The sequence below is a fragment of the Molossus molossus genome, unplaced genomic scaffold (genome assembly GCF_014108415.1).
Source record: "Molossus molossus isolate mMolMol1 unplaced genomic scaffold, mMolMol1.p scaffold_m16_p_4, whole genome shotgun sequence".
In the NCBI taxonomy this organism is placed as follows: Eukaryota; Metazoa; Chordata; class Mammalia; order Chiroptera; family Molossidae; genus Molossus; species Molossus molossus.
Window position 1 is genome coordinate 39,545,371 of NW_023425377.1, and position 20,677 is coordinate 39,566,047.

General features: G+C 42.4%; 1 protein-coding gene across 6 annotated transcripts in view; it reads right to left on the reverse strand.

Annotated features, from left to right (window-relative positions):
* Positions 1–20,677, reverse strand: part of PCBD2 (pterin-4 alpha-carbinolamine dehydratase 2) — a 96,500-nt gene that overhangs the window by 49,680 nt on the left and 26,143 nt on the right. For 3 of the 6 annotated variants that reach the window (XM_036281894.1, XM_036281897.1, XM_036281893.1), the window contains exon 2: positions 9,876–10,007. The exons of 1 other annotated variant lie outside the window; for it this stretch is intronic. In XM_036281894.1, coding sequence (XP_036137787.1) covers positions 9,876–10,007 — 132 coding nt within the window. Of the gene's footprint in view, positions 1–7,371; positions 7,414–7,809; positions 8,092–8,399; positions 8,635–9,875; positions 10,008–20,677 lie in introns of those variants that run through there. 2 more of the 6 variants (XM_036281895.1, XM_036281896.1) reach the window with 2 other exon arrangements.

Consider the following 20,677-nt stretch of genomic DNA (forward strand, 5'->3'; position numbering starts at 1 on the left):
CCACCATTACAATCACCATCACCACCATGGCCTCAGCCATTCAGAAGGCCCCTTCCCACTCCAACTCCAAAAATCTTTTTTTTTTTTTCCTTTATTGATTTTAGAGAGAGAAGAAAGGAGAGGGAGAGAGAGATGGAAACATGGATGAGAGAGAATATCGATTGGCCGCCTCCTGCATGCCCCCCACTTGGGATTTGACCTACAGCCTGGGCATGTGTCCTGACCAGGAATTGAACCAGCGATCTCTTGGTGCATGGGTCGACACTCGACCACTGAGCCACACTAGCTAGACCCAAAAATCTTTTAATGGCAGCAATTACAAAAACCAAACTGTAATGAACAAGATATGAAATAAATAAAGCTTAGACCTTGCTCTGTAACAGATACTACACTATGACAAGCTATCAGATGGAACCATGTAAAAGTGCCATTTTTGTAGGTCAAGTGTCTGAATATCAGCCAGTTCATATGATTTGATCTAATAAAATCAAATGCCCTGCAGTCAGGCCCACCTAAGAAAGTACAGACAAGGTATAGGAGCTCCTCCAGGGAGGTAGGGATTCATAGTTCTTTCTCACAAAACTTAGTCCCTTCCTCCCGAATCAACAGTGTTCTCCATTACCAACTATAAACTCCTCATATCCTCCATCTAGTACTCTTCACTCACCCAAAAGGTACCAAACCAGGTCAGGTGCCCTGCCATCACTGCTTACCTACTCCTGATTCTAAGCTTATTTCCATACCAAACAATGGAGGACCCAGTCTCCAGGATTGAGAGAATGGGGAGAGCCTTCCAAGGAAGGTTGTGTTAGGCATGGCGTCTGGACTCCTGCCCTGGAGGGCTCCACCTGCTGGCATCTGGAGTACCTGTTTCCTGGGTTCCAAAGCCTCCCCTTCTGCACCCACTTTTATAGCTTAAAATTTCCTTTGATTTGGTAAGCTTGCTGCTTGTTCCCATACATGACAATGCATAACATTTATCTTTATGAGACACTCTCACACTTACATTTCTGACATCTTCTTTCAATGCAGACACCCTGCAGTCACCAAACACCTAATAAGTTTATATATCACTTAGAAACCTCTCCCTCCTTATGTCTACATGCAAAGAAAAAAGCAAAACTCCTTTACAAATGCCAACCCCACCCTGAGTCCAAGCACTCTAAGTATGGAAATTTCCTGCCTCGAGCCCTGGCTCTGACTGATCACAGAGTCTCACCATCATCACTGCACCACCACCAACCCACAACGTACTGCAGGTGCACTGCCACCAAGGAAAGACAGCTGACCATCACCCACTGCAACTTATGGCCACTTCACCTACCTACACTATTAGAATCCCTGGGGAATTTTCACATTTATATTCTCTAAGTATATGCACCCATCTGAGCTATCAAATGCATGTGGACTATTTGGAACTAATTATATCCTGGAATAAAAACCTCAAACTAAAAATAAGTCCAAATGTACTTTGCTGGCCATTTATTTTTTATAGTAAATCCTAAAATAACCCAAAGCTTTCAGAAACAGGTTTTTCATCCAGTCACTGAAGTGTTTCTAAAATGTATGGTTCATTTCCTACAGTAATAAAAGAAATAAATTCTAAAGCAAACTTGTGATACCATTTTTTCAGAGAGATAGGAAGAGAGAGAAACATCGATGTATTGTCCCACTTATGCCCTGGCCAGTTTGGCTGAGCAGTTAGAGCATCGGCCTGCGGTCCGGAGAGACCTGGGTTCGGTTCCCACTAAGGGCATGTACCTCAATTGCAGTTTGTCCCCGGCCCTGGTTGGGTTGTGTGGGTGGCAGCCACTCGGTGTGTCCCTTTCACGTCGATGTCTCTCTCTCTCTCCCCCGCCCGCTCTATCTGAACAAAAAATGGAAAAATGTCCTCGGGTGAGGATTAAAAAAAATAAACTAAAAAAAAAATAAATATTGTCCCACTTCTTTATATTCATTGGTTGATTCATTTTTTTTTATAATCCTCACCTGAAGATATTTTCCATTTATCCTCAGATAGACTGGCGGGGGGGGACATCGACACAGAGGGACACATCAACTGGTCGCCTCCCACATGACCCCAACCAGGGCTGGGAACAAACTGCAACCAAGGTACATGCCCTTGACCTGCATCGAACCTGCAACTCATCAGTCCGTGGGCCAACACTCTAACCACTGAGCAACCGGCCAGGGCTTTTTTGCCTTTTTTAAAATAATTTATTTATCTTGACCTGGCCGGTTTGGCCAAGTGATTAGAGCATCGCAGGTTTGGTTCCCAGTCAAAGGCATGTATCTGGGTTGCAGGTTCAATCACCAACCCCAGTAAGGCTCATTTGGGAGGCAACCAATCAATGTCTCTCTCACTTCGATGTTTCTTTCTCTCTCTCTCCGCCCCCTTGCTCCCTCCCTTCCACTCTATCTAAAAATCAATGGAAAAGCCCTGGCCGGTTTGGCTCAGCGGTTAGAGCGTCGGCCTGCGGTCCGGAGAGACCCGGGTTCGGTTCCCGCTAAGGGCACGTACTTCGGTTGCAGTTTGTCCCCGGCCCTGGTTGGTCATGCGGGTAGCAGCCACTCGATGTGTCTCTTCACATCGATGTTTCTCTCTCTCTCTCTCCCTTCCTCTCTCTCCCTCCCACTCTATCTGTACAAAAAATGGAAAAATATCCTCGGGTGAGGATAAAAAAATAAATAAATAAATAAAAATCAATGGAAAAATATCCTCAGGTGAGGATTAACCAAAAAATAAATAAAAATAGAAAAAAAATAAAATTTATTTATCCTTATTGTTGAGGGTATTACAGATGTCCCTCATTTTTCCCATATTGCTCCCCTCCACCCAATTTTCACCCCACCACAGGCCTTCACCACACTACTGTCTGTGTCCAAGGGCTATATATATATGCATAGAAGTTCTCTGGTTTTTCTCTGTCCACCTATGAGGTCTGTCCATCTGTGCCATACTTCCATGCCTCTGGGCCTATTTTGTTCATTGGTTTATTTTGTTCATTAGATTCCACATATAAGTGAGATCATGTGATACCTGTCTTTCTCTGACAGGATTATTTCGCACAGCATAATACTCGTCGGTTGATTCGTGTATGTACCCTGACCGATGACAGAATCTGCAACTATAGCACAGCACAATCACACTCTAACCAACTGAGCTACCTGGTCAGAGCTTGTGATACCATTTTACACACACTATATAAGCAAACCATTTAAAAATTGTAACCCCAACCAAGTGTAATCTTACTCCTGAAGACTTATTATAGGTAAATGAAAAGACTATGTAATGAACTGAAAAATGTTCATAACCTATTGAATGAGCAAAACAACTTTTTTTTTATGCTGACCTGAGGACATTTAGTCTATTGATCTTTAGATTGAGTGGAAGGGAGAGAGAGAGAGAGAAAAAAAAAACATGGATGTGAGAGATACATCTATTGGCCGCCTCCCACATGACCCGGACCAAGGCCAGGAATCGAACCTGCAACCCAAACACATGCTTTAGACCGGGAATTGAACCCACAACCCCTCGGTCCACAGGCCAACGCTCCAATTGCTGATCCTAACTGACCAGGGCCAGAACATATTTTTTACCAATATGTTCAGCAAAGATTTAAAAATATATATGCTGGCCCAGCCAGTGTGGCTCAGTGGTTGAGCGTTAACCCATGCACCAAGAGGTCACAGGTTCGATTCCTGGTCAGGGCACATGCCCAAGTTGTGGGCCTAATCCCCAGTGGGGGGCATGTAGGAAGCGGCCAATCGATGTTCTCTCTCATCGATATTTCTAACTCTCTCACCCTCTCCCGTCCCCTCTCTCTGAAATCAATCAATAAATTAAAAATTTTTTTTTAATTTTTTAAAATAAAAAGTATTATTCTGCCCTAGCCAGAGGCCTCAACTGGTTGGAGCGTCATCCCATACCGCAAAAGGTTGCAGGTTCAATTCCCAGTCAGGGCACATACCTAGGTTGTGAGTTCAATCCCCCGTCAAGCACATATGGGAGGCAACCAATCGACATCTCTCTCTCACGTTGATGTTTCTCTGTTGTTTTTTTTTTAATCCTCACCAAGGATATTTTTCTATTCATCATCAGATAGAGTGGGAGGGAGAGAAAGAAACATCAGTGTGAGAGAGACACATCAGTTGGTTGCTTCCCACATGACCTGACCAGGACTGGGGATGAACTGCAGCTGAGGTATGTGCCCTTGACCAGAATCAAACCCACGACTCATTGATCTGCAAGCTGACGTTCTAACTGCTAAGCCAAACCAGCCAGAGCTGATGTTTCTCTTTCTTTCTCTCTCTCCCCCTTCCTCTGTCCAAACATATCCTTGGGTGAGGATTAAAAAAAAATTTTATACACACACACACACACGCACACAACACCCAGTGTGGGCTGAACTCTCTTAAGGGAGAGGAGACCAGTTCTGATGGTGGTTCCCTCCAGCTTATCCAGTTGAGGCCAGAAAGGGTGCTGCAGCTGCCAGGAGCACATGGAGCACTGTGGGCCTCCTCTAACTTCTGCCCAGGGCAGGGCTGCAGCAAGAGAAACATGGTCTTGCCAAGGTGTGCACGTGCACATGGAAATGCCTGCTCCCAATTTTTATAGGCCCACAGAGCTATAATGGACATTCTCACATATCCATTTTGCATATATACAGGACTATATCTGGATAAATATCTAGATTAGGACAATGGATATGTGCATTTTAAAAGTTGACAGACTTTGCCCAATTGCCCTCCAAAAAGATTATATGAATGACCCTCCCACCTCCTCACTATCCATCTCCACATCACAGCGGCACTTCCCTTCTCACCAGCTCAGACTCCATGGTCCAATGTTTTAATCTCTTTTGCCCATGTTCCTCCATTGCACTCATTTGGCAAAAGTTCAGCCCTTGTTAAGCCCAATTTAGCACCTACTCCTAGCCTGTGCCCAAGCAGCTAAACATGGCTAGACAGAACACACAAAATCTTCACTTTAAATGTTTAACCATAGCCCTGGCCGGTTTGGCTCAGCAGTTAGAGTATCGGTCTGCGGTCCAGAGAGACCCGGGTTCGGTTCCCGCTAAGGGCATGTACCTCGGTTGCAGTTTGTCCCCGGCCCTGGTTGGTCATGCGGGTGGCGGCCACTCGATGTGTCCCTTTCACATCGATGTTTCTCTCTCTCCCTCCCACTCTATCTGAACAAAAAATGGAAAAATGTCCTCCGGTGAGGATTAAAAATAAATAAATGTTTAACCATAAATCTCTAGTGACCCAGAAACCAACATTTCCCTAGTTGGTTCACTATCAGTCTCCATTTCCAAGATGACTATTCTACAGCTTTTCCTACCTTCCCAGATCTTCAACACCCCTCCCTTTCACCCCTGCTCATTCTCAGTTGATGACTTCACTAAAAAAAGTAGGAACAATTAAAAGAGAATTATCTCTTCTCCTTTGGACAAATGCAGCAACCTACTTCATCTACATGTGTATACTCTGCCTTCTTTCTTATTCCAGTGAACATACCGTGCCCTGTGCTTCCCCCTGGCCACTCCATCCTATCTTCTCCTGCTGACCCAGGACTGTGTTCTCAATTATCCCCTCTGACAACTCCCAAACTGACGTCTCCAGCCTGCACACCAATCCTATATATATAACTGCTAACCCGATAGCCACTTGAGTGACTAATAAGCATCTGACATGTACAAAACAGGATTCTTAATTCCCTACCCTGCCCTCCATGCCATCTTCCCTCGCTCAGTAAATAACACCAATGGCACTACCCTTCACCCTATAGCTTGAACTAAAACCTTGGGATCACCCTTGACCCTCCCCTTCCCCCACACCCAATCAAAAAGTCTTTTTTTTTTTAAATCCTCACCCAAGAATACTTTTTTCCATTTTTATCTTCAGACAGAGTAGGAGGGAGAAAGAGAGAGAGAGAAAAAAAACATTGATGTGAGAGAGAAACACTGATTGGTTGCCTCCCGCATGACCCAACCAGGGCTGGGGACCAAACTGTAACTGAGGTACATGCCCTTGACCAGAATTGAACCTGAGACTCTCTGGTCTGCAGGCTGATGCTCTACCACTGAGCCAAAGCGGCCAGGGCCTAAGAGGAAGTCTTGATTGTTCTATCTTCAAAATATATGAGGAATCCTACACTGCTCTCCACACCACTGTTACCTCCACAGTCTCCCGTCATCTCTTGCCTAGCCTACAGCAATGGCAATCCACACAGTCTGGCTGCTTCCACTCTTGCCCTTCAACTGTCTATTCTCAGCAGAACAGCCAGAGTGACCTTTTAAGAACATAAACCAAGTCATAGGACTTCTCAGCTGAAAATTCAATAGTGTTCCTTCACAGAATAAAATCCAAACTCCTTACCATGTTGACAAGGCTTCAATGCTCACAGCCCTCCCTCTCTTCAGCCTCATCCCCTACCAGTCTTGTGCCCCTTTCTGTCCACTTAAGAACACTGCCTGGCCTTTTGGCTCTTCTGCAGTCATGCCAAGATTATGCCTGTTTCTATACTTGCTGGAATGCTTTCTTTAGGTCTTCACATGCTGAGCTCCTTCACATTATTCAGGCCTCAGACATCCCCTCCCCAGAGGGGCCTTTCCAGACCACTCCATCTTAAATAGTGCACTCACCCCTCCATCACTCTCCGTTCCAAAAGCCTATGATATTCTTCTTCATGGCACTTAGCACTACCTGAAATCATGTTATCTATTCATCTGTCCACTGTCCATCTTCCCCACTAAAATGGGAGCTACACACCTGAGCCTGCCTGACACAGAGAAAATGCTTAATAAATATTTGTTGAGTTAATGAATATTACAATAAAAATTAAACTAATTTTTAAATATTTAACTGCATGTACAATTGCCACATTGTAAATAACCAGACCTATGAAGAAAGGCTAGAAGAGACTAGTAAAAAAGATGAAAGTAGTTACAATGGGAAAATATTTTTTTATTTACACCAACCTATTTTAATGTCTTACGTTATTGTCTTATAACGATAATGTATTTTCTATCCTAAGTGAAAGGTGAGTGAGGATCTGTCAGTGCCAGAGGGTCACCACTCTAAACATCCCTGTGAGAAACAGAAAAGCAGCCCTGACACCTGGGAGCCTACCTGGGATGGTCAACATGGCCTTGGTGTTGCTAGGAGCTGGCCTGGCAGTCACACCTAGGCCTTGGTGTTGAACATAAACATCAACATTAGACAATGCCACTCTGGAATTTGCACCCACCTCTCCCAGAGGCCAGCAGGACCCAGAAGACCCCACCCCCCACCCCTGCACCAGAGAAAACTGCAGAAGTCCCAGATGGGGACCTTGGGTCACATGTCATCACCAATCTTTACCTCTACCTGATCAAATCCTGTGCTGCATTTGAGGTGACCAGGTTGACTCTAGGAAATTAAGACAAAAATAAGACCATTCTATAGTGATATCTGAATACAGACAAACCATGAACAACATACCAAGCACCCGCCCCATTTCCTGGCTAATGGGTGACTAGTGCTTTTTACCAATTTCCACTTTAGTCTCTTCTTCTATAGGTAAAATTTATTAAAATACTGAATTATATGAACACCTAAAGTGGATATAACTAAGATAATATTGTATATCAACTATACTTAAAAAAATTTTTTATAAAAGGACTTCTTCAATTTAAGAAAAAAAAATACTGAATTACAGAATTGCCCATTTTCTGACAGCATTCACTTCAGAGCATAGCCTAATTCCTTAAAAACTCTCCCAGCTCACTAACACAAGCCCAAATCCTATAGTGTGTCTAACACCACCTTCCTGAGATGCCCCACAGTTCCCTTCGGGGTGTGTTCTCCGTCACTTCGACAAGCAATATGCCCAACTTGTTCATCTAAAGGTAGGTTCCTGGTGGTCTCTGGCTGGTGGGCACTGACAGCAGTCAGGACATCAGCTGCCATGACAGGCCACCATACATGCAGAAGTCATAGGAGCCTGGCTGGAAAAATGAGTCTAGGATATAACCTCAGTGCTGTATCTCTGAATACATCCCCTGACGTCGGCTGATTTTCTTGTCATCTGCCTCTTTCTCCTAAAAGCTGGATGAAGGGAGAAAAAAATGTCTAGTTAAATAGATGTCCTGGTGAATAATGTTACAATTAATCAAGGATGCCCTGGACAGCTTCCCTTCCCTCCCATTTCCGAAAGTCACCCCAACACAAGGTGATAGTAGGGCTGGAAGACTGACTCATGGGCAGAGCCTAAGGCAACACTACTCAAGTACTTTAAGCCACATGTTCAAGGCCAATAAATTAGCCCTGGCTTAAAGAAGTCAGGCTGTACACATGTAAGAATTTTAATAAGCTTGGAAAATGCTACCTAGAGCTTATGTACAAGATTACTGTACCAATGGGATTCCCTGCCACCAGCCACAGAGTGCTAAGCCCCTGACAAGAGCTTTTGAGCACATGGGACACCAGTGACAGGGAGTCAGCTTGGTCCAGGTTTCCTCAGGAGTTGGAGAGTCAAAGCACAAGGCTGGCAGCCAGATGGATGGAGAGCAGAACAGGGCACGCAGCTCAGTGGAGCCAATAGCATTTACTAGGAAAACACGTCAGAGCTTTCTTCAGTGGAAATCTGGTCCTCACACACCCTTCCAGAAATGAGAAAGCACTGTAATCAACGTCTGCATTTATCCAATGCCTGTTTGTACACAGAACTGTGTTAGGTATAAAAGAGAGTTATTTAAGCAAACATGGTCTCTGCCTTCAAGATGCTGACACCTAATATAAATAAAAACAATAAATCTATCCAGAGGATTACCAAACTAACTGAACAAACATGAAATAGTCAAAAGCAGTGACCTTATATAAATGCAATGGAGTAAGAACTGAAGGGTAAGTCATGGGAGATGACTCTCTAAGCAGGGTGGCGCCCTGATGGAACAGTTACCTTGTTAAGGCTGAGTCTCCACCTGGAGATCAGCTTTTAAGAAAAGCTTCAAGGGCTGGCTATTGGGCTTGAGGGAAATGAGCCAATCAGAGAAGAGGGTGCAGCCTGGGAAATGATTTAGACAGAACTATAACTAGAGGAAGAAAGAAAATTTGACAATCGTCCAAGAAAATTAGGGGAAATCAGTCAAGCTGGTGTGTGTTTCTCAACTGTTGTTACTCATGCCCTCTTCTGATAAACATAAAAAACTCACACTCTCTTATCATGTTATTTAAAACTTGAAAGTAAACTAAATCTCCTAACCAACACCAAATCAAAGACACAGTGATTTCAGAATTTGATTTCCCAAATGACACAAACTACCCTCTTCCCCTAGAACTAAATAAGAACCTCCCACTCAGTTGGGTGGAGGATGGAGTTACTATCATTGAATTCCTAACAAAGAGGATTTGGATCCTGGATCCACATGGGATCAGATAACCAGTAGTATTAGAAAGAGTTACATTTAAAAAAGAAAGTTTCAGAAAAGAAAAAAAGTGAGAGTTTCAGAGAAGAAAATAAATAAATAAGTAAATAAATGAATAAAGGGGGAAATGATAATTAATATCTAAATAAAATCTTTTTCTTTAAGTAATAAAATAAAATGGAGTTGCAGATTGGAATTCCAATCTGCTGAGGCTTATAGGCTGTGTGTGTCTTTGGCAAGCTATTTAGCTTCCCTTTGTCTCAATTTCCTCATCTGTAAAATGGGCTTAATGGTAAGTGTCCAATGAATGGTTCATTATTACTGATGAAGTTATATCTGCAGTAGTGTACACTTTCTCATAATAAATTGAAGTTTACTCTAAAAAAGAAAGAAACAAACAAAGAAAGAGTTATAGCCTAAGGTAACAAAAACAGACCATGGTACTAAGCAAGAACATGCAATTACCTGATTAAAATTTTTGAAGGAGAATTCTTTGTAGATGGCATCTCTGTCTGTTAGTTTCGACCATCCTGCTGCTTTAAGCTCAAGTATAACTTGGTTCCTCTCCTCTGCTGTCAACAAGTGAGCATCTGCTGACTATGAAAAGAACACATTTAATATCTGAAATGTAGAGGTTTAGTTAAACTCAAACTTATAACTCTTTCCTTATTAGAGATGTAGAAAAAAGTCTTAAGAGCAAAATTTTCTAACCATCTTTGGTTCCTTTGTTCTCAAAACACTAAGTTCTCAAAATACAGAGGGAAGCAAGGCTAGGTCTGTATAACATAAGCTGCCTCCATGTCTCAAACTTCACAATTCAATTTCTCTGGTTTATTACAGATACAGCTGGGATTGACCATAAACACTGACCATCTTACCAATGACCATTAAAAACAGCCAGCATTCCAGGACTTAGGAAACTGAGGAAAACACACTTACCCAAAGAAACCCTGCAAGGACACTGGCAGGACCAGGATTAGAACTCAGGGCTATAAACTCCTGGTCTAGTGCTCTTTGCATGGTCCCACACCACCCTAGTAGACTTTACTGCTTACTGATGAGGGACTTAACTATCTGGGTTCACTGTCCCCTTTCAGATCTGATGAAAACTAATCCCCAAAGGGGAAAAAACAAACGCACATTTACATAGGATTTTGATAATAATGTCTAGATCCACAGACCCTCCAGACTACAGATAAAAAATCTTTTGCCTTAGTGAAGTGAGTTTTCTCACAGCACCAGTAAGACAAACTTCCTCCACAGTCTGGCCAGAGCACTGCCCAGTCCAAAGCATTTGTGTGCATTATCCACCTGTTCCTACTCACCCTAGTGATGAAATTCACAAAACCAGCCCACACTTCCCATACCATTTGCTTTTAACCAAAGGAACTCTAAGCATCATGGCCAGAGAGAGAAGAGGGCACTCTAGTAGAAGTCAAGAAAGTGTTGTTCCCATTCTCGCAAACATTCCAATCAAAACCTCTTGCCTTACCTATTTGAAGGGCTACTGTAGGCTTGGGTAAGAGAGGAATGAACTAACGTGAGGGTTGCTCATCACAGGATAACTGGGAGCTGAGCTGGATCCTCCACCATAAAATTGCAACTCATTCCCTTTTCAGAAATCCTAAAACCTTTTATTACTGACATTAATGTAAGAAAGTAAAGTCAGTAAACTTACTTTAATACAACTTATTCTAGAGGTCCCAGTCAAATTGGTGGAGTAGTGAACACTGTGCTCTCCTCCTCCTATGACCACATCAAAATTACAGGTAAATCCAGAATAATCAATTTAAAGAACCACCTGCAAACTAGCTCAACATAAGTCCTATCACTAGGACATTAAGAAGCCACAAGCAGACTGGTGGGAAAGGTAGAGATGCAAAACGGGCTGACCCCACACCCAAGTGTGTTGGTTGAAAACTGGGAGGGAGCCCTGGCCGGTTTGGCTCAGCGGTTAGAGCGTCGGCCTGCAATCCAGACAGACCAGGGTTTGGTTCCCGCTAAGGGCATGTACTTCGGTTGCAGTTTGCAGTTTGTCCCCGGCCCTGGTTGGGTTGTGCGGGTGGCAGCCACTCAATGTGTCCCTTTCACGTCGATGTCTCTCTCTCTCTCTTCCTCCCCGCTCTATCTGAACAAAAAATGCCCTCGGGTGAGGATAAAAAAAAAGAAAGAAAATCGGGAGGGATATCACAGCTACAGAGGTTCCCCCTGAGGAGCAAGGGGTCCCAGCCCACACTGGCTTCCCCAGAAAGAGGGCCCCCACAACATCTGGCTGTGAAAAATCAGTGGGGATTCCATGCATCTGGGTGAGATAGAAGGCTGCTGGAAACCCATCCTCATAAAGGAGGCATACACACTCACCGCTCACAGGCACTCCCCCTGGGCTCCTGCAGAGGGACTCCACAGACATATAGAAAGAAATTGAGTTGTATGGCTTCAGGGCTATAGGGCTGAAGGGACAGTTGCCATCGGCCATCTATTGAGCCCTCCTCCCACACAGCCAGCAGCAGGCAGGCACAATCTTTCCTGTACTGAGCTCTCCCACCTCACAGCCAACTCTGAATCTGCACTAGCCTGGTGAACTCCATTAGCTCCACCCTGACAGCTCCCTGAGACCACCCCCACCCAACTCATGCATTACCCAAGGCTCTTTTGGCGACAGCCAGCCTGGGCCTGTTGCAGTCTTCCTTCCTTCCCTCCCTCCCTTCCTTCCTTCCTTCCTTCCTTCCTTCCTTCCTTCCTTCCTTCCTTCCTTCCTTCCTTCCTTCCTCCAGCCTGGGCCTGTTGCAGTCTTCCTTCCTTCCCTTCCTTCCCTTCCTTCCCTTCCTTCCCTTCCTTCCCTCCCTTCCCTCCCTTCCCTCCCTTCCCTCCTTCCTTCCTTCCTTCCTTCCTTCCTTCCTTCCTTCCTTCCTTCCTTCCTTCCTTCCTTCATTTTTGTTACAGATGTCCTTTTCCCCCCATTGACTCCCTCTTCCCATTCCCATCCCCACCCCCTACAGCATTGTTGTCTATGTCCATCGATTATGCTTATATGCTTAAGTTCTTTGATTTATCTCTTACCTCCCCAAACCCCTCTTCTGAAGTTTGTCAGTGTGAACCCTACTTACATGTCTCTGGGTCTATTTTGCTCATCATGTTCTTCTGTTCATTATATTCCACAAATAAGATTATGTGATACTTGTCTTTCTTTGACTGGCTGATTTTGCTTAGCATAATACTCTCCAGGTCCCTCCATGACCTCTCAAAGGATAAGAGATCTTTCTTTCTTACAACTGCATAGTACTCCATTGTGTATATGTACCACTGCTTTTTTTTTTTTTTAATATTTTTCTTTATTGATTTTAGAGAGAGAGGAAGGGAGAGGGAGAGAGAGATAGAAACACCAATGAGAGAGAACATTGATCAGCTGCCTTTTGCAGGCCCACAACCTGGGCATGTGTGCTAAACAGAAATCAAACTGGTGACCTCTGGGTGCATAGGTTGACATTCAACCACAGAGCCACACTGGCCGAGCTACCACAGCTTTTATATCCACTCATCCATTGATGGACACTTGGGCTGTTTCCAGATCTTAGCAATTGTAAATAGTGCTGTTATGAACATAGGAGTACATATATTCTTTCTGATTGTGTTTCAGAGTTCTTAGGATATATTCCTAGAAGAGGGATCACTGGGTAAAATGGCGGTTCAATTTTAATTTTTTGAGGAAACACCATATTGTCTTCCATAGTGGCTGCATCAGTACCACCAGCAGTGTACTAGAGTCGCTTTTCACCGCACCCTTGCCAGCACTTAATGATTTTTTCATGGCGGCCATTCTGACAGGTGTGAGGTGATACCTCATTGTTGTTTTAATTTGCATCCCTCTGATGATTAGTGATGTTGAGCATTTCTTCATATGTCTCTTGGCCATTTGTATGTCCTGTTTGGAGAGGTGTCTATTTAGTTCCCCTGCCCATTTTTAATTGGATTGTTTGTCTTCCTTTTGTTGAGTTGTATGAGTACTCTATATATTTTGAAAATTAACCCCTTATCTGACATATTGTTGGCAACTATGCTCTCCCACATAGTGGTTTCCCTTTCTATTTTGATGCTTGTTTCTTTTGCTGTACAGAGCTTTTTAGTTTGATGTAGTCCCATGTATTATTTTTTTCCTTTGTTTCTCTTGCCTTAGGCAATGTATCAGTGAAAATTCTGCTGCATGTGATGTCTGAAATTTTGTTGCCTACATTTTCTTCTAGGATTTTTAAGGATTCATTAGCCACATTTAAGTCTTTTATCCATTTTGAGATTATTCTTGTGCATAGTGTAAGTTGGTGGTCTAGCTTAATTTTTTTGCATGTAGCTGTCCAATTTTCCCAACACCATTTATTGAAGAGGCTGTCTTTACTCCACTGTATGCTCTTGCCACCTTTGTCAAATATTAGTTGAGAATAATGTCTTGGGTCGATCTCTGGGTTCTCTGTTCTGTTCAACTGATCTATATGCCTGTTGTTTTGCAAGTACCAGGCTGTTTTCATTACAATGGCTTTGTAGTATAAACTGACATCTGGTATTGTGATTCCTCCCACTTTGTTCTTTTTTTCAAAATTGCTGTGGCTCTTCAGGATCTTGGTTCCATATAAACTTTTGGAGTATTTGTTTGAGATCTGTGAAACACACCATTGGTACTTTAATAGGAATTGCATTGAATCTATTGATTGCTTTGGGTACTATGGACATTTCAATGATGTTGATTCTTCCAATCCATGAACATGGTATATGTTTCCACTTTTTTTATATCCTCCTCTATTTTTGTTTTCAATATCCTGTAGTTTTCTGTGAACAGGTCTTTTACCTCCTTGATTAAGTTTATCCTAGGTGAGGATGGTAAAATGGCAGCGGGGTGAATGGAAGCTACACAGACGATCTCCCAGGATCAAACCGGAATTACAACTAAAATAAAGACAAATCTTCAGAAAGAAGCAACAGAAAAGCAGTGGACCATATAACCAGGGACACCAGTAGGATCTGCGGAGGCGTGAGAGGGTGGCAGGCTAGGAGCCCATGGACAGCAGCACTCTGAGCTGTGTGCAGCACCCTGGGGTTAAACTCCCAAGCCCGCTCCACAGCGCAGAGCAGGGACAGAGTGCTAAAATAGCCACAGCCACTCACCTGGGGCTCCAGCAAATGGTGGGCAGACTGGTCTGGAACTGTATGGGGACACCCAGGATTTTGAGGGCACTCAGAGATTTTGCTGAGTTGCAGCCACAAAGGACGGTGGCCAGTTTGCTTCTTCCCAGAGCTGAGGGGAAAAGCAGCAGCCCCTCCCTCAGAGAGTCAGCTTTTTCCAGGTAAGGCAAAGAAATGTAAATTGAGGCTCATTAACAACCAGCATCTATCCCACCCTCTGGAAATCCTCTTATGCAGAACACAAGGGCTACATTCCAAGGCCCTGGGTAACTGAGGCTACTAGACTACAGGCAAACAGCTAGAGGATAGCTGAACCTTTCCTGGGCTTGCAAATCTACCCAGGAAAGTAAGACTTGACAGTGGTGTTTAACGTGGGCCCACCCAGGCTCATCCAAACCCAGTAAAGGGAGCCACAAAAAGCAAAACACCAACACTCACAGGGAAAATTAGGCATGCTCCAAAACACACTGAGATAGTCAAAATGATGAAACAAAGAAACAAATCCCAAATGAAAGAACAAGAGAACTCTATCAAAGATGAGATAAATGAAATGCAGGATACAACATCTCCGAACAGAAAGGCCGACGCTCTAACCGCTGAGCCAAACTGGCCAGGGCTCAACAGCATTCTTATACACCACTGATGAACTCACAGAAAGAGAAACTTAAAAAAACAATCCCATTTATCATCGTAAGAAAAACATTAAGATACCTAGGAATAAATTTAACCACAGAAATAAAGGACCTATTCACAAAAAAATACAGAACATTGGAAAAAGAAATAGAGGAAGATATAAAAAAGTGGAAGCAGCCCTGGCCGGTTTGGCTCAGCGGTTAGAGCGTCGACCTGCGGTCCTGAGAGACCCGGGTTCGGTTCCTGCTAAGGGCATGTACCTCGGTTGCAGTTTGTCCCCGGCCCTGGTTTGTCGTGCGGTGGCAGCCACTCGATGTGTCCCTTTCACATCGATGTTTCTCTCTCTCTATCTCTTCCTCTCTCTCCCTCCCACTCTATCTGTACAAAAAATGGAAAAATGTCCTCGGGTGAGGATAAAAAAAAAAAAAGTGGAAGCACGTACCTAGTCCATGGATGGGAAGAATTAACATCATTAAAATGTCCATACTACCCTCAGCAATCTATAGATTCAATGCAATTCCCATCAAAACACGAATGACATACTTCCTTTGGTTAGCCCTGCCCTGGGGTGGCAGGCAGTTGCCATATCTGGGACTCCAGCAACCTGGCTCACACTGGTAGCCCCACCCTGGTGATTCCCTGAGGCCCCGCTCCAACCAACTTTCAGGCCCACCCAAGCTGTTGCCTGTTGGTTAACTATAGGATTGGCCTGTCTCAGATCCTGTTTCAGGTTTTCCTAAATTCTTTCAAATAAGCAGCATCTGGTCTCAGCTAGCCCCATACCTCTCATTAAGTAATACACAGAAACAAACACAGGGAGGCAGCCAAAATGAGGAGACAAAGAAACTGGTCCCAAATGAAAGAACAGAACAAAACCCCAGGAAAAGAACTAAGCAAAATGGAGATAAGCAACCTACCAGATGCTGAGTTCAAAACACTGCTTATAAGGATGCTCAATGGATTTAGTGAGAACCTCAGCAAACTTACTGAGGGCCTCAAGAGCATAAAAAAGGACCAGTCAGAATGGAGGAGGCACAGTCAGAAATGAAGGAGGCACTAACTGAAATAAAGAATAATTTACACAGATTCAATAGTAGAGTACATAAAGCCAAGAAGCAAACCATCGATTTGGAATATAAGGAAGCAAAACACACCCAATCAGAACAGCAAAAAGAAAAAGAATCCAAAAAAAGTGAGGAGAGTGTAAGGAGCCTCTGGGACAACTTCAAGCGTGCCAACATTCGCATCTTGGGGTGCCAGAAGGAGAAGAGAGAGAAAACCTATTTGAAATAATAATGGCAGAAAACTTCCCTAACTTGGTGAAGGAAACAGACATACAACTCCAGGAAGCACAGAGAGTCCCAAACAAGATGAACCCTAAGAGGCCCACACCAAGACACATCATCATCAAAATGCAAAAGGTTCCAGACAAAGAGAGAATCTTAAAAGCAGCAAGAGAAAAGCCGTTGGTTACCTACAAGGGAGTTCCCATTAGACTGTCAGCTGATTTCTCAAAAGAAACTTTGCAGGCCAGAAGGGAGTGGCAAGAAATATTCAGAGTGATGAAAACAAAGAACCTACAACCAAGATTACTCTATCCTGCAAAGCTGTCATTTAGAATTGATGGCCATATAAAGAGTTTCCCAGACAAGAAAAAGCTAAAGGAGTTCATCACCACCAAACCATTATTATATGAAATGTTGAAGGGTCTTTTTGAAGAAAAAGATAAAAAATATGAACAAACAAAATGGCAATGAATACATATCTATCGACAATGGAATCTACAAACAAAATGAACAGGCAGAACAGAAACATTATCATAGATACAGAGAACATTTTGTTGGTTGCCAGATGGGAGGGGGTTTGGGGGAATGAGTGAAAAAGGTGAAGGGATTAAGAAGTACAAATTGGTTACTAGAATGACAAACCTCAAAGGAAAGGGGGGTGGAGGGGTGGGAAGAAATAAACCAAAGAACTTATATGCATATATGCATAACCAATGGACACAGACAACAGTGTGGGGAAAGGCAGGAGGGTACGGGAGTGTGAAGGAGGGGGTTAATGGGGGACAAATAAGGAACATCTGTAATACATTCAACAACAAAGATTAAAAAAATTTTTAATTAAAAAATAAATAAATAAAAATGCCAATCAATTCTGGATGTTGATGTTTTATCCTGTTACTTTACCAAACTCATTTATTAAATCTAGTAGTTTTTTTTATGGAGCCTTTAGCGTTTTCTATGTACAATATCATGTCATCTGCAAATAATGAGTTTCACTTCTTCCTTTTCCAATTTGGATCCCTTTTGTTTTTTCTTCTTGTAGGATTGGTGTGACTGAGACTTCCAGTACTATGTAAGAGTGGTGAAAGTGAACATCCCTGTCTTGTTCCTGTGCTTAAAGGGAAATGCTTTTAGTTTTTGCCCATTGAGTATGATGTTGGCTGCAGGTTTATCATAAATAGGCTTTATTATGTTGAGATATGATCCTTCTATTCCCATTTTGCTGAGAGTTTTTATTTTAAAAAAATGTATGCTGGGCCCTGGTCAGTTTGGCTCAGCGGTTATAGTATCAGCCTGCAGACCAGAGAGGCCCAGGTTTGGTTCCTGCTAAGGGCATGTACGTCGGTTGCAGTTTGTCCCCAGCCTCAGTTTGGGTCGTGTGGGTGGCAGCCAGTCGATATGTCTCTCACATTGATGTCTCTCTCTCTCTCTCTTCTTCCCTTTCTCCCTCCCACTCTATTGGAAGACAAATGCAAAATGTCCTCGGGTAAGGTTAAAAACAACAACAACAACAACAAAAATGGATGCTGGATTTTGTCAAATGCTTTTTCAGCGTCTACTGATATGATCACATGATTTTTATCAACATTTTGTTTATATGGTGTATCACATTTATCGATTTATGAATATTGTAACAGCCTTGCATCCCTGGGTTAAATCCCATTTAGTCATGGTATATAATTTTTTTAATATATTGCTGGATTCAATTTGCTGAGATTTTGTTGTGGATTTTGGCATCTATGTTCATCAGGGATACTGGCCTATAATTTTCTTTCTTTGTAGTGTCTTTATCTGGTTATGGGACTAGGATTATGCTGGCCTCATAAAAAGAGATTGGAAGTCTTCCTTCCTCTTGAATTTTTTGGAATAGTTTGAGAATAGGTGATAGTTCTTCTTTGAATGTTTGGTAAAACTCCCCTGTGTAGCTGTCTGGACCAGGGCTTTTGTTTGCTGGGATTTTATTCATTACTTCTCCTATTTCCCTAATTGTTACTCGTATGTTTAGGTTTTCTGACTCTTCCCATTTGAGTTTTGGAATAGCATATGATTCTAAGAATTTGTCCATTTCACCTAGGTTGTCAAATTTTTTTATATATAATTGTTCATAGTATTTTTTTACAATCCTTTGTATTTCTGTGGTGTCTGTTGTTACTTCACCTCTTTCAGTTCTGATTTTCTTCATTTGGGTTCTCTCTCTTTGTTTCTTGCTGAGTCTGGCTAAAGGTTGATCAACTTTGTTTATCTTTTCAAAGAACCAGCTCTTGGTTTCGTTAATCTTTTATATTGTTTTTTTAGTCTCTATATCATTTATTTATCTCTGATTTTTATTATTTCCTTCCTACTACTAACTCTGGGTTTTTCTTTTTGTTGTCTTTCTAAATCTTTAAGTTGTTGGGTTAGACAGTTTATTAGAAGTTTTTCTTCTTTCTTGAGGTAGGCCTGTATTGCTATGAACTTCCCTCTCAGTACTGCTTTTGCTGTGTCCCATAGATTTTGTATTGTTGTGTGTTCATTTTCATTAGTTTCCAGGAAGTTTATTTCTTTCTTTCTTGATTTCCTTGGTAACCTATTCATTGTTTAATAACATGTTATTTAGCCTCCATGTGTTTGAATGTTTTTTAGTGTTTTTATTGTAATCGATTTCTAGTTTCACGCCATTGTGATCTGAGAAGATGTTTGATATGATTTCAATCTTCTTGAGTATGTAGAGACTTACTCTGTGCTCTAACATGTGGTCTATCTTTGAGAATGTCCCGTGTGCACTTGAGAAAAATGTTATTCTGTAGCTTTGAGATGAAATGTTCTGTAAATATCAATTAAGTCCAACTGATCTAGTTTGTCATTTAAGGACTCTTGTTTCCTTGTTAATTTTTTTTTCCTTTATTGATTTTAGAGAGAGGAAGTGAGAGGGAGAGAGAGATAGAAACATTGATGGAGAGAGAACATCGATTGGCCACTTCCTGCATGCCCCACACTAAGGATCAGGCCCACATCCTGGGCATATATCCTGACTGGGAATCAAACTGGCAACCTCTTAGCGCAAGCATTGACACTCAACCACTAAGTCAAACCGGCTGGACGTTTGTTTAATTTTTTTGTCTAGAAGATCTATCCAGTGGTGTCAGTGGGGTGTTAAAGTCACCCACTATGATTGTATTGCTATTGATCTCTCCCATGAAGTCCTCCAGAAGTTTTTTAATATATTTTGGTGCTCCTATATTTGGTGCATATATGTTTAACAAGGTTATATCCTCTTGTTGGCTATATTATTATGTAGTTACCTTTATTATTATGTAGTGACCTTCTTTGTCTCTTATGGCCCTCATTTTGAAGTCTATCTTGTCAGATATGAGTATTGCTACACCAGACTTTTTTCATTTCCATTTGCCTGGAATTTTTTTCCATCCCTTCACTTTCATTCTGTGTGAGTCTTTTGTTGTAAGCCAGGTCTCTTGCAGACAGCATATATATGAGTTGTGTTTTCTTTTCTTTTCTTTTTTTATCCTCACCTGAGAACATTTTTCCGTTTTTTGGTCAAATAGAGTGGGAGGGAGAGAGAGAGAAACATCAATGTGAAAGGGACACATAGAGGGGCTGCCACCCGCACGACCAACCTGGGCCGAGGACAAACTGCAACCAAGGTATGCGCCCTTAGCGGGAACCAAACCTGGGTCTCTCTGGACCACAGGCTGATGCTCTAACCGCTGAGCCAAACTGGCCAGGGCTGGGTCATGTTTTCTTATCCAATCAGCTACACTATGTCTTTTGATTGGAGCATTTAAACCATTTACATTTAAGGTTATTACTAATAAATGATTTTTCATTGCCATTTTTATTTTATGCCTGTGTTCCTCTCTCTCTATTTCTTTTTCTTCTTACAACAGTCCCTTTAGCATTTCTTGCTGTCCTGGTTTTGTGGTGGTAAATTCCTTTAGCTTTTTTTTTGTCTGTGAAGCTCTTTATTTCTCCTTCAATTTTGAATGATAGCCTTGCTGGATAGAGTAGTCTTGTATACTTCATGCCACTCCCTTCTGGCCTGTAGTGTTTCTATTGAGAAATCAGCTGACAGTCTAATGGGAACTCTCGTGTAGGTAACTTTCTGTTTCTCTCTTGCTTTCTTTAAGATCCTTTTTTTGTCTTTAATGTTTGCCATTTTAATTATGATGTGTCTAGCTG